The sequence below is a fragment of the Callorhinus ursinus genome, unplaced genomic scaffold (assembly GCF_003265705.2).
Source record: "Callorhinus ursinus isolate GAN/ISIS: 27379988/994484 unplaced genomic scaffold, GSC_fseal_2.0 scaffold42, whole genome shotgun sequence".
NCBI classification, from domain to species: domain Eukaryota; kingdom Metazoa; phylum Chordata; class Mammalia; order Carnivora; family Otariidae; genus Callorhinus; species Callorhinus ursinus.
This window is the reverse complement of record NW_027397104.1, coordinates 428,319-442,277: the sequence shown is the minus strand read 5'-3', so window position 1 is coordinate 442,277 and position 13,959 is coordinate 428,319. Positions and strand designations below refer to the sequence as shown.

Sequence of the window (13,959 nt, the reverse complement as noted above, 5' to 3'; positions counted from 1 at the left end):
ATGGTGGGGAGGTAATTTACCTGGTCTGAGAAGGCAATGTCTCCCACTTACCCTGAGATTGGAAAGAAGTAAAGCCTGAAGCCTGAGAGAGGGAGGCAGGATGGGCAAAGGAAAGAGGAAAAGCGAGGGAAAGGATGCAAAGCGTGGAAACTAAATGAAGCAGACAGCAAGGACAGAGAGTGTGGAAGGGAAGCCTCAGGTTAGAAAGGCAGAGGAGGAGAGAAAGGAATGGATCGGCTAGTACAGGCAAAAAGAAAGATGAGAGTGGTGTACAGTGGGAGGCAAGAAGTCCAGAAGAGAAAATGGAGGAAGCCCAGTAAAGGGGCATCTAGAAGACAGAGGACATCTGTGGAAAGGAATCTTTGTTTTCTGGGACCCCAGCTCCAGCCCTGCATCTCCTCAGAGAACCCAAGTCCCAGCCTCTACTTCCTATGGACTCCAGTTGGGTGAGGGTTCATCCCCTGAGGAGTGCATGTTCCCAGCTATACTTCTCAGGGCCAAGTAGAATTTTCAGAGAGCCTGACACAGAGACAGATACAAACAAATCAAGGCAAAGACCAGGAAACAGACACACAGATACAAGGGAAACACAGGCCCACCTCCACAGGGCAGGCTAAGCAGGGTTTGGGGGAGGGTTGGGGGAAAAGGGTTAAAGATACCCCTGAGGCCTTTGTCGCTCTGGTTTCTGAGGGCTGGCCTGCACAGAAACTCCTTAGGCTCTGATAAGGGCGTACTACCCACCAGGGGCCCTATCCAAACCCCAAAGACCAGGGCTAAGTAAAAGGTTGTGGGGAGAGGGTCTCTGCTGACTCAGTGGGAAGAACCAACTCTAAAACCCCACAACGTTAGGGAAATTCCTCCTAGTGGCACCAGAGATGATAAATGAAGGGACACACAGACACGCAAACAGGGACACAGGGAAAGAACAGGGATGAAATCTCCTTAACAGGCTCAAACCAACAGACAGGCGCTGACACAGATGGACAGTCGTGTCATGGGGAAAGATATAGTAAAACCAGAGAAAATGCCTTGCACATGTGTGTACTCACTCAGACAGGCCACTGCCCTCTCTCTGGAATCTTGAGTCCCGCCCTCTCCCCTTCTGTGAATCCTGGAAGACCCAAGAACCAGCTCCAGCTTTGCCCATGTGAACTTCCTCTCAGTCTTTTTGTCTCTCTGACTTCAATATCATACTCTGTACAATGGGTTTAGCTGAGGGTTTAGATGACACTCAGGTAGGAGGCTGGCCATAAAAGTGCTTTGTAACTGGAAACCATACCTAGGGGAAGGAAACATCTAAGCAAAGGTGGTGGGAAGCCATTGTGCTGATGAAAATGATGAATCTATAATAGGGAGTAAGGGCAGGAGAACACAGAAGCCAATTTCCCAGCAGTGCCTTCCCCTCCCCCAATATCACCTCCGCATAGAAGCTGTCCTGCTCCAAAGGGGTGGGGGCCGGGGAAGTAGGGGGAAGAAATTGACCAGGGCCAGGCAAGAAGATGAGGAAGTGGGACTCGGTCTGAGCCGCTACTACACCAGCAACCTCTCGGGATCTACTTGTGCACCCCCCTCAATTGCCAACAAATTGGGGCCCAGGGTGGGCCTACACTGTACAAGCAAAAAGCTTTAGGCGTCAGAACCAAGGGCACTTCCAGAGAAGCCAGCTCTGAAAGCTAGGCTGGCTGGGGCCCAGCCCCCACCATGCTGCCAGGAAGATTGAAAAGAGGAGGAGGGAGCACTTCTTGAGGAGGGGGCAGATGAAGGCCAGGACTAGGAGGGACAGAGACACAGGCATTTTCGGTTGGCTAACCGGCACCTGGAAGGAACCACCTTCTCCACCCTTATGCACTGCCGGGAGACCACTGGTTCTGATGTTATCTCCCCAAGGGTCCGGCAACCCCTGGGGCTCCGGGCTCTGCGCAGGAGTGAGGGTCTGCGGATTCCGGTTGACGAGGAGAGACGTGCAGGAGCCAGCCCTCCCCCATTTTGTCCCCCATTCGTTCCTTGGCTGAGCTAAAGACTTGTCCACCTCTCAGAGTATTGACCCCAACTCGTTTGTTTTCTCTCTCACTCTGCGAGAACAGATCTTCCCCGGAGCATGGCTCAAGTCTGCCCAGGAACCAGCTGCCAGGGGCGCTGGGGTCACCATGGACTGGAAACCGTTTTGGCACAGGCCCCAAATGGTGAGGAATCGTTTGGGGTAGGGCCGGTGCAAGCGGCTTCTCTGCGCAAATCTCCTCACTGCTTTGGTGGATTACCTTGTATACGGAAAATTGACACAAAGAGAAACTGACCTGCCCGCAACCAGCCCCAGCGGCTTAGATCAGCATTTCCCTGCTTACCAGGCCACTCGGCCCTCCGGGGCAGAAACCGACATATTCGCCAGGGAAGCTTGCCTTCTCTCCAGCCGGGTCTATGCTGCCTTTGTTAAACAGGGGACTCATGGCTGGGTAAGCAGGATCCTGGGCTGTCTGAGGGGAACCTGGCTTGCGGTAAGCTCCCAGTCCGGGAGCAACTCCCTGACCTGCCGACCGTGGGGACCCGAGCTGGGCACCCCGCTGGATGCCGCCAAAGCCTGGCGCCTTGCTCCGGCCCAGCTCGCAGCGTGCAGAAGGGAAACACGATTCGTTCCACTTGGAATTTCCTTGAAATCTCCGAATCTAATCCGGCATTAACTCACCGTGAGAGGAGCGCTCATCTCACGGAGGCTGTGCTAAAGGGTGAAATGGTAGATCTCTGTGGGTCAGGCAGCCCAATCGGCCTCGGCGGTGCCCAGAATGACCCTTCCCGTCTCCTACACATGCCCTGGCTTTCAGAAAGGGGGGGGGGCGCCTGTTATGACTGACTTCTTGATTTTTTTTACAGGGGAGAAGCCATCATGTGGCAAATGTCCTGAAGAGAAGGACTTGATAAGGGTCTCTCTGTATGAACTGGCAGCTTCTAAGCTCAGCTGAGGGACTGCCACTTTGTTGATTTTTCAAAATCCCACTACTCAACTCCAGGATGCCTTTAGAGCTCTGAACTTGGTGTCCTTGCTCACCTCTCAGCCTCTTCCTCCACACATATAAGCACACAGACACTGGTTGGGGCCCCAAATTCCCTCCAAGCATCAGTCCTCATCAGCCCCATGGCTGAAAAAGGCACCACGGGGGATGGGGTGTGGGGCACTGTCTTAGACTTAAGACTGACCTCTCCCTACAACTTCCTGCCCTCTAACTAGCCAGTCCTGGAGCCCTCTTCAGGTCCGAGCTAGGATTCTCCCAAGATGCTGAGATGTTACTGCCAGAGCCCCCCCAGAGGCTGCAGCTCGAAGCCTACACTACCGTTGCTGCAGGCGGGATTCCCGGTGCCAGGTGCTCTGGCCGGGGAACCAGGCGCGTTGTTCCACTTGCCCTGCCTGGGAACATTGCACTTTGCCAACTTGACTGTGCTGCTACAGAAGTCCTGAGTCCTCCCGGCCCTGGTACCTGCCCCGCGGTCCGGCACACCCAACCCCGTCCCGGCCGGAGAGTGAGAGAAGCGATCTTGCCGCCTACTTACTATGCATGGATGCAAACGGGTCGTGCTTACAGTGTATTTCCATCGGGGCGCTCCAGACTGCAGGCCAGCCCACGCCGCCGCCTCCCGGCGCCAAGGGGCTGCCCAGCGCGGCTAGGGAGCTGCGCCGCCAGGCCGGGTACTGTGCGATCTGGGCTCAGAAAACGCTGCTGGAGCTTCGGGGCCTCTCTCAGAGCTGCTCCGCTGGAGATCGCCGAGAGCTGAGCCTAGAGGCGGGAAACGGCTCTAGTGCAGTCCGGCTGGGAGTGGGGCGCCCAACTCCTGGTGGCTTCCCTCCTGGGCTGTCTCAGGCAGCGGCTGCGGACCCGGGCCGGAGTAGATGCGGCCAAGGAACCGGCGGCTTTGGGGGCATAGCGTAGGGGCCCGTCTCCGGGACGGCAAGGAGCCCCCGGCCTCCGGTAGGAGCGGCTTTGAGGAGGCCTGCGGGACACACGGCCCTTGGCTTCACTCAGGGGGCAGCCAGGCCCGCGGGCTGCCAGGCTGGTTCCGCGGCCTCGCTGCTTCTGGAGTCTCTCCTCGACCCCTCGGTCTCCACCGGATCCTTTCTCTGCTTCTCTGAGTCTCTGGGGCTTGGAGTTGCAGCCCCAGCCTCTCTCCACTCGGCTCTCCGACGTCTCGGACGAAGTTGCAAAGAACTTCCTCTCTGGCGGCACTGAGGCCCCGGGCGGGTTCGGAGACGCTTCCGTCACTGACGTTGGGGCCGTGACTCCCGAGTCCCCAAGAGCTTGCAGCTCTTACAACCCCGGACCCTCTGCCTTCAAAGCTCCCTCGGCCCCCGATACTCCCCCATCGCTGGGACCAGGAATGGAGACAACAGCGACAGTCTCCTCCTCGCCTGAGTATCTGCCTCACGCCCACCAACTCTTCGAGGCCCCCTGCCCTCTCTCAGGGGTCTGGTTCCAATGCTTTTCAGTTGCCTCTTCCGGGACGGCCGCCGTGCCTGCCCCCGGCGTGTAGCGAGGGATGGAGATAGCGAAAGGTCCCCTCCACCAAGGCCGCCGAGACTGCCGGTGCTGAGATGGAGCCGCTGTAGGCTTTGACTGCCCGCGCTGCCGTCGCCGCCGCCGGCGCTAGCCCTCCGCCTGCTCGGCGCGCACAGTGCGCCACCGCGCTGCCCCGGAGCCGCTTTCAGGACCCGCTGCGTGTGGACAGCGCCGCCCGGGGCTCAGCCTCCCTCCGGGCGGGGGCGGGGCGGGGGCTAACCTGCCAATCACACTTCATAAAGCCAATCAGAGCTGTGGCAGCCGGCCCTGGCCCGAGACACCGCCCCATTGGTTGAGCAACCGGCGGGCTCCGCCTGATTAGCGGATACCTGGGCAATGGGAGAGAATGGGGGGCGGGGCCCAGGCGGCGGCGCCACGTTCATTGACAAACGCGCGGAGCAAAGGCCTAGTGGAGCGCGGGTTGGGGGAGGGGTAAGGGGATCCACACAGGGCCTGGAGAGTCCCGCCACAGATGCCTTGGGAGCGTGACCTCCCTGCCGCAGCGTTGGGACCCTGGGACATCCTGAGGGACTGGGGGCAGCCGAAGTGGGGGTGGGGAGGTGACGGGTGGGGAGGGAGGAATAGTCTACTGAAAACATTCACACGGATGTTGGAGGAAGAATAGGAGCGCAGTAGAGATCCGGTTTTCAATCTAAGCACCACCAGATTCGCGAGAGACTCATAGTGTGCGCATATCTACCCCATTCTGAGCTCAGTTTCCTCATCTGTAAAATGGGTAGATTTGGCTTACCCAGTTTTTAATGGAGGCTCCTTCCAGAGGAAACATTTCACAATTTTATCAAGCGCCTACTAAGCCGCTGCTGTCGCCTTCTCGTCCACCCCCTCCCTCAATTTTACCCCCAGGAAACCCCAATTCTGAGCTAAAAGAAAGGCAGAGACTTTGAGGGGAAAGAAATCTCACACTCCTTTAAAGTTAGTAATCATGGTGCTCCTGGGAGAGGAAACTAATTGAGGCTTTGGACCAGGTTGTCCAAGCACTGAGCGCCAAGTCTCTCTTTCCAGCCTCAGACCAGGAGCTGCCAGACGCTTTGGGGGCTAGTGATGCGCAACTGAAGACTTCTGTTTCCAGGGGTAATTCTGCATCTGGTGCAAGGCTTCTTGGGAACTAAATGAAGCCAGTCATGTTAGTCCAGTGCTAATGAGGGTCCCTGAAGCTGGCAGGTAGGTAGGCGAGTTCTATCTAAAAGGGCTGCGCCCAGCCAGGCATGCTACCAGGCTGCTGTAGAGAAAACTCCACCTTCCCTTTTCCGGGGAAGTTCTTGTTGCTTTTAAGACAAAATGGGTGGATTTCTAGCTGACTCTCCTGGTCCAGAAGGGCAGAGTTTTGACCAGCGAGTCTTACATTCTCGGGGGTGTGAGGCCCTGGGACCACAATCAAAGGAATGGACTTTGTAAAGGAAGCCTGTGACAGCCATTCTACACCCAGGAGGCACTGGCAAAGACTGAGGACTACTGCCCCAGCAGCTCATGGTCCCAAGACCCACCATTTCTAATTCACAAGTAATGCTCCTGTAATATTAAACAAAAGTCCACAAAAAGGGGGAGGAGTGCCCTGAGATGGTCGCTCCAGACCTGAGCTTATAAGGAAGACTGAGAGCACAGGTTGACCCTGAGAGGGCTCCTGGTTCATTCTCTGCCTCAGTCTCCCTTCTCTCTACCTCTGCCCCATTTCTCACACCCCTACATTGAGGTCGGCCCTCAGTCTCACCTTCTGTTACTGTCCCAGACCCAGCTGCCCCTGACCGGTAGATAAGTTTCCGGTGCTGACACCGTCCCCACCCTCTCCAGGGCGCAGCTGCGTTAAACGGCCCCAGGCGGGCCTCTGGGGGCCCAGAAGGCTACAGTGTGCACTGGGATGGAGTGGCTGCGTTCTCTCTCCTTTGTCTGGTACCCCGCAGGTCCAGAACCTCGGCCCCGCATCGTCCCTCCCCCACCCCCTCAACCGCACCTCCGCCTTGGAGCAGGAAGAACATAAAAGCGAAAAGGAACCCGGATGAGTTAGGGTTCCCATGTTCTCTCCACCCCACGGCGCACGGTGGATTAAAAGTGACTAGAATTCGATGTGGAGGCTCAGCGTTCCTGGAGAGGCTGGATGGGGGCGCTCCCTGAGGGACGCGGCCAGGGACACCTCCACCTCCAGCCCCACTCGTTGACTTCAGGCCTGGAAACTCAAATTCTAAAGTCTTAGAGCTTAAAGGATCCTGAGGCAATGCTTTCCCCATTTTACAGACGCGTAACCTGAGGCCAAGCAGGGCCTTGTCCAAGGTCACCTAGAAAGTCTAAGGTAGAGGAAAGGCTGTGGGCTGGGAACCTCTTTCTCAGAAGGGCCTCTACAGAGCCACTCGTGGGATGGCAGGGAGTTTGGAGGTGGAGTGAGGGGGTGTATGCTGCCAAATCAAAGAATCTAGTTAGGTTGGAGATACCGGCACAAACCAGTTTCTTCCCAATACCTTTGCGGCTTGGACAGAATCCTCAGAGTACTGCTGAGGTGGGATGGAACCAAAGATATTAACCAAGCAGGAATAGCTTGGATTCCCATTTCACACAGAGGGTGTGCGGCTTCAGGACGGTGTTGGGCTGCCTAATGTGTGCGGCGACAGGTGCCCAGGACAGGGGGAGATTCCCTCTGAGTAGGGGTTCTTCACTGCCTCCAGCCTCCAAGCGGGCTGCCTTCGGAGAACTTCTCACGCCAAGAGGCGCCACCAGACCTGACATCCTGGCCACCTACCCTAGCCTTACAGGCCACCAAACAGCGGCCCCGAGAAGTAACATGACTAGCACCAGATTACACAGCGATTCCCTGACGGAGCCAGGCTTCCCCGCGCCACAGTCCTGCCTCCGAGGGCTCACGAGCCCACGAGTCTGAGACTAGCAGGGAGGCAAGCAAATGAGAGACAGACCAGACTAGCAGGGACCTGGTCTCACCGCCCTGGCGCTGAATCCGCTCAGGCCTTGCTGTGTGCAACTGTCACGGGGTTACCTTCCCCCAGCCGCACAACTTTGGGCAGGGCCTTGCGCTAAGCGCTGGCGGCAGATACTGGGAAAGAAAACCATCCGGGAAGAAACTCAATTTATAGAAGTCGAATTGCCTTTGCAAGTTCTGCTATTGAAAGAAAGCCCATTGAGCATTAATTGAGAAGCCAAAATACCTCCAGAGAAACATCCACCTTGATCTTCAGTCAGCAACCTGCCCTCACTCAGAACACACTCCCTCCCTGCCTCCCCTTTCTTTCCAAGTCCACCCCTCCAGCATGTGTCTGGGGGTTGGGGCTGCTCTAGGGCTCTAGGGGCCTGAAATGGACTTCTCCAGCCCATATCCCTGGTCTTGCTTCAGGCAAAGCAAGGCCTACAGGGTTCAGATTAGGTGCTCAGTTTGTGAGAGTCAGAGATACTGCTGCCATCACAGTCCTAACTTCATAGGTCCTCTCTTTATAACCCTCATTTTATTTTATTTTTTTTAAGGTTTTGTTTTTGTCTTGTAATCTCTACACCCAACATGGGGCTCCAGCTCACAACCCCAAGATCAAGAGTCCCATGCTCTTCCAACTGAGCCAGCCAGGTGCCCCCTCTCTGACCCTCATTTTAAAAAGTATCAAAGAGAGAGCACAACTGACCCAGGTTACATAGAGAGTTGGGCAAAGTGGATTCCAGTGTGACTGATGCACTTGGATCAAGATTTTCTGTAGGCATCATTGAAGTAGGTAGAAAGATAGGAGAATTTAACCAGATTTTTCAAGAACCATGTTAACTGCTTTTGTCAGGGTTTGTTATCACTAGTAGTGCACCCTGCAGGCCAGGGGCTCTGGCACTATCTTTCTCTCACCCAAATACTTCCTGCTATGGACCCCTTCTCCTAGGGCTCAGCTTCCCTGTATGTCTAATGGGGAGAACCCTTGAGATGAGGCCTCCCAAGGTTCTGAAAGATGAAGATCCATGGTTAGGGAGGATTGTTATTCCAACACGCTCATTCCAGAGCTGGGGGACTGGATGCCAATGCCCAGAGAGTGTTCAGCCTCTCCTGGCCTTCCTGGCCTTGGACTCCTTAAGCCAGCTTGGCCAATAGTCCTTTTTCTCCAAGGGGGGCCTTGGGAGATGGGGCTCTATCTCCTCTCCCAGCGAGAATGAGGGGTTAAGGGCAGAGAAGTCACCTTTTGGTTCTACTCCCTCCGTACCTCTTGCTGTATGATGTCAGACAAGTCCCTGCCCCTCTCGGTGGACATCAGTTTTTCCTTTTTGGTACCACAATGAAGAAGCTAGACAGGAGGATCCTTAAGTGTCTCTGTGCTTAAGGCTGACCTTACCTGATCTTGGGCTTAGAGCTAAAAAGGTATACATACTCCTTCCCCATTATACAGATGGGGAAACTGAGGTCGTGAGAGGGAATGGAAAACAGTTCTGAAGGAAGGAAAAGGAGGTCAAGTGGCCCAAAAAAGGCCTCCAAGTTGGGAGATGGGAGAAACCCACACAAAACCCCTAAAACCAGACATGGATGCCCCCTCCCTGGCCAGCTTCTCAGCTCTCTCCTCCCCCGCCTCCCCTGCCACCCCTGGGGCCCAGGCAGGTGCAGACAGGCAGAAGTGCAGTGTCACCTGGGAGCTCCGCCCTTTCCAGGGGCAGGAGGCCCTTACCCCAGCCCAAAGGAGAAGAGGAGGCGTGGCTCTCCAGATTTTTAAACTCGGGCCAGGCTAGGACCCCCCCCAGCCCCACCCAGGTCCGCCTTACTGAGGAATGAAATGCTTTATTGATTAAACGATTATTCAGGCGATTGAACTAATCAAAGAGCCCATCGACCGCCCTGAATTACATTCTTGGTAGACAGCTCTGGAAGGGAGAGGCAGCCCCGCCAGCCACGCAGACACTCCCCCAGACCCTCACGTGCCTCTGACCCATTCCCAACATACACAGAAGACCTACTCCTTGATCTGGCGCCGGCAACCCCAGGAGTCCCACCTACCAAGGGACCCAAGGGGGTGGGGAGGTGGGAATGGAGCAGAGGGTGTTTCCCAGATTCCCTTTCTTATACCTTCACCCTGGGGAATCCTCTTTAATTCCCCACTTCTTAGATTTCTCTCCTCACTTGTTACAATTCTGAAAAGCTATCTATGCCCAGAGAGTTGTCCCGGGTTTGGAGTATAAGTCCACCCCTCTCTCTCTGCTTTTTGACCTGTGTTTAAGGCTGGGGTGGAGGCCTCAAAGAGCTATAGGGGTAAGAGAAGTGGAAGAATTCTTGCCAGCAGGGCCAGGAGTGTGTTTGGGTGGGGGTTAGTACATTTGGCCTAATGAGTAAAAGAGGCTCCTATACCCAGCTTTAATCTCAGGACAAACTGAGGCCTCCTGCTGCCTGCCACCTCCTTTTAGATATAAACACACTCTGCTACCCACTGCCTGGGCCTGTGGGTGGCACACCAGGCCCTGTGCCAGGAAGGCCCATGTGCATACAGGCACCAGAGTTGGATGCCCAGGCGAGGCACACATGTCCACCCACTTGTGCTCTCCTCCTTTGGAGCAGCACCCACAAGATAAAACCTGAGCACACAATACACGCACACACCATTGTCAAAGGCATGTCTAGGTGAAAGTGAAGGCAGGTTGGAGGTCCCTAGAAATGTCATAACTAGCCTATGGGTTGCCTACCCTCCCTTGCCAAGGTTGTGCCTGCCACAAGAAACAGTTTTATACAAATGGTAGGCTCAGCAGTGCCCACAGAGTGAAGCAGTGCGCACCACACACCGAGGGACTGCACACCCTGAAATCACACCTCCACTCCTGGTTCTCCCAACAGAATGTGTCCTGACCTTGACTATTCACAGGCTTAGCACAACAGACCCCCCCCCCACCACACACACAGCCGTAGATCCATCTCTGTGCCTAGAGGCAGGCACTTTTGTGTACGTTGGCATAGACACAGTGAAAAGCTGCTGACATCCAAAAATGGAGGGGTCAGTGTAACCACCGCATTCTCACTTCCAAAAGCACTTGGGATATGACAGGTGAACACAGACCCTTAAAGGAGTAGATGGACACTCAGACACTTACCCGAATTACACATACTCCACTCACACACGTTTTGGATACACAGAGTACGGTACCCAGAAACACCAACTCATAAACATGCACTAACACACCCATGAATATAAGGATACACATACACACAGGCACATAAATTTTTGAACACACACATTCTGAAAATACATATACAGGAACAGACAAACTCAGTGTCACTCATGCACACTCTGAGCCCCTATGTAAACACACAGACCCAAACGAACTTTCAGACCCCCAGATAGTCACACACATAAACATTCAGAAACAGAAAAAAAAAAACACAAACTCACAGACACTTGAGCTGATGCAGAAGTGTGCGAACAAATTGGTGAAAAGACATACAAACGTGCCGCAGATAGACACGCCGTCAATCCCTGAGAAAAGGCGGTTCACTCCCTCCCCCAGGGCCGACGTGCGCGTGAGGACCAGACCTGGCCGGGTCCTGGAATTGGCACGCCTGGAGCCCAAATCGCGGTCCTACCTGTCCTGCCGGTCCGAGGAGTTGGGTAATTTTTCTCTAAATCCATTTTGATTTTTCAGAACTTGAAGTGGACAGGGGAAAAAAGTTTCCACTTTTTTTGTGCTTCTTTTTTCTTTTTTTCTCGTCTTTTTTTTCCTTTTCTTTTCTCTCTTTCTTTTCTTTTCTTTTCTTTCTTTCTTTTTTTTTTTTTTTTTTTTTTTGGTGCCAGGGGCCGCTCACAGGTCGGAATAATTCAAGCCTTCCGCTCCCCCGCCGAGCTGGGGTAGCTGATCACTGAGCTGAAACTAAACGTTTTAGGTGGAAAAAAAGCGTCCGAAGGCACCGTGAAATGATTAAGGAACTAAAGAGCTTCTCGCCATGTGAGATCATGTCCTGTTCTTGCCAACATCACAAGATGTCCCCAGACACGCCGCGCCCCCAGCGTGCCGCCCCGCACCGCCGGCCGGAGCAGGGAAAGGGTGTCCGCGCTGTGCGGCGGGGCCTGTTCAGCTGGCCAGACGGGGCGGGCCGGGCCGGGCCGGAGCAGTGCGGGAGGCCGGGAGAGCAGCAGTGCCGCTGCCGCGCCGCCCTGCACTTTTATAGGTTGGGGGGGAGGGAAGGAAGGCTTTAAACGGAGCCGGGCGCTAGCCCGCGCGCCCACGGGAAGGTGCGGACCGAAGGCAAGCCGGGAAGCCCTGGCCTCGTGGCCGCACGTTCTACAAATCCCTGCGTCTCGGAGTCGCGGCCCTGCGCAGGGTGCGCGAGGCGGGTGGACCCCTCTAGGTGTAAGCCCCGCCGCGTAGGCGGGTGCAGGCCGGGTTTTTGTTTTTTAAAAAATTAACCACCCTGCCCAGCAGGTGTTTTTGAAGGGGGTGCAAAGGCAAGTAGTGTCGCCAGGCAGAGAGAGGGCGTTCCAGTTTCCTCAGATTCACCCCTAGGGCGGCGCCCGCCCCCGGAGCTCTCAGCCACCCCACCCCCACCCCAATTTGCAGCTCTAATACCTTTGCCGGGTCCCTGACTTTAGGGTAGTGCCAGAACCCTAAAGTTCCCAGGTTCCCACTCAGCCTCCTAGTGCCAGAGCTCCCTCCCACACCATGTCCCATTCTGGCCCGGTGCATATGTGAAATGCTGGAAATAAAATCCGGGCCTCCGCTGAGGAGGTCCTGGAGATTGGCGGGAGTCCTGAACACCTTACCCCGGCCCATAAATGGAATCCCTTTTCCCTCAAGACCCGAGGCGTTGCTGCGTGCCCGAGCCCCAGGACTTGAGTCCAGAGGGGAAATCAGCCCGAGAGAGACCGGGCAGTGGTGTGGCATGTCCAGCCCGTTCTCTTCGACCCAGGCTTAAAACTTCACTCCCTTACCCCCCTCCCCCCGTCCCGAGTCCAGCTGCAAGGCTTGGCCACTGGATGTCTGTGCGGCCCCGCTGTGGGGTGGTCGCGGGGGCAAGGTTCTCCAGGGCGGGGGAGCGCTCTGCGGGAGGACTCTTGGCCCTCCGGACAATGGCAGTTTCGGAAAGTGAATCGTCCTCAGCGAGAGTGTTGTTTGTTTTTTGGAGGGGGTGGTCACGAGGCTGGGCCGCAACCTAGGGGGAAGAGCCCAGAGCTCGAGAAAAGGGGGGTGGGGGAGGCTGGCGGGAACCGGACATCTCTTATCCACTGAGCCGATTTCGCCACAATCGGAAACGTGGCTGTGGATTCCCCGGCGCCCCCCCCCCCCCCCACCAAGTAATCTGCGCAGTCCCCCTGCGCCGCCTCCTTCTTGCAGCCTTCGAGTCGGGGTCCCTGCCCCGGCGATTTGATTTTTGGCCCTCTCTGAGCGCCCGACTCTTCCTTACGCTATCCAGCCCCAGCTCCTGCTTCCCGCCCTCTCGCCTAGCCCGCGCGGGGTCGCAGAGCCGAGGAGGAGCGGCCTGTCCGCGCCTAGAGATCAAAAGCCCTCCCGGAATTGACATTTTACCCCAGGCTGGGGGCGGGAGTTGTTGGGGTTGTTTTCTATTTAGAGGGTTTGTTTTGTTTTTGTTTGTTTCCCGTGAATTTTCTTTTCATAATCTATGAGAGAGTCTTTTGTTTCGGGTGTTTGCGTGTAGTTTTTTCGTGGATTTCATTTTAGAGGGTTTGGTTCTATGAGTCTTGGTCTTTTTGGTGGCTTTTGTTTTCTGTCTTGTGGGTTTTAATTTTATGTGTTTTGTACTTTGTCCTTGGAGGGTGTCTTCTTGTGTGTCGTTTTGAAGGCTGTTGCTTCTGCGCGGTGTTTTGATGTGTTCTGATTTTGTATTAGTGGGTGTCGTCTGTGTGTTTTGCGTTGGGTGAATTTTGTGTTTGTGTTTTGTTTTTCTTCGATTTTTATTTTGTTTTTACGAGCCGAGCGTTTGGATGGGGGTTTTGGTTTATATTTTCGTGTGTTGGCTTTAGTTTTTGTATTTGTGAGATGCTTTGGTGAGTTTTGCATGTGTGTTTTGGCTTTGTGGGGCTTCTGGATTAGGGAGGAGACACCGGGTACTGCTCTGTTCCTGTCTGCACCCAGGAAGGGCAGAGGATTAGGCCAAGCATCAGAAAGGATGGGTTCACGGTGCTCCGAAATACCTGACCCCAGCGCCGCCTTGTCCTACTCTGCGCGCTCCGGACCAAGGCGAAACAAATGAGCGTTCCCGAGGGGGCGCCCGCCCCTAGTCATAACCCTGCGGGTCGCGCGGCGCCAGTGCCAGGCTCAGAATTCACAGAGACACCCCACCCCCGCGGGGTACCCAGACCCAGCCGCCGTTCCCTTGCGCACCCTGTCCGCTGTGGGTCGATCTCCCCTTGCGCCTGGCCAGCTTGCTTCGGACCTCCCTGACTCCAGCAGCGTTGGCCCGAGGGGCGGATCCCCGCCGCGGAGCAGGTGGAGAGACTCT

General features: G+C 55.5%; 1 protein-coding gene across 5 annotated transcripts in view; it reads right to left on the bottom strand.

The window, feature by feature from the left end:
* PAX5 (paired box 5) overlaps nucleotides 1–11,801 on the bottom strand; it is a 190,933-nt gene extending 179,132 nt beyond the window's left edge. For 2 of the 5 annotated variants that reach the window (XM_025852929.2, XM_073881335.1), the window contains exon 1: nucleotides 11,089–11,791. In XM_025852929.2, the coding sequence (XP_025708714.1) occupies nucleotides 11,089–11,134 (46 nt within the window). In that variant the 5' untranslated portion in view covers nucleotides 11,135–11,791. Of the gene's footprint in view, nucleotides 1–11,088 lie in introns of all 5 variants that reach the window. The other 3 variants (XM_073881336.1, XM_073881333.1, XM_073881334.1) reach the window with 3 other exon arrangements.
* Between the last annotated feature and the right edge of the window lie 2,158 nt (nucleotides 11,802–13,959).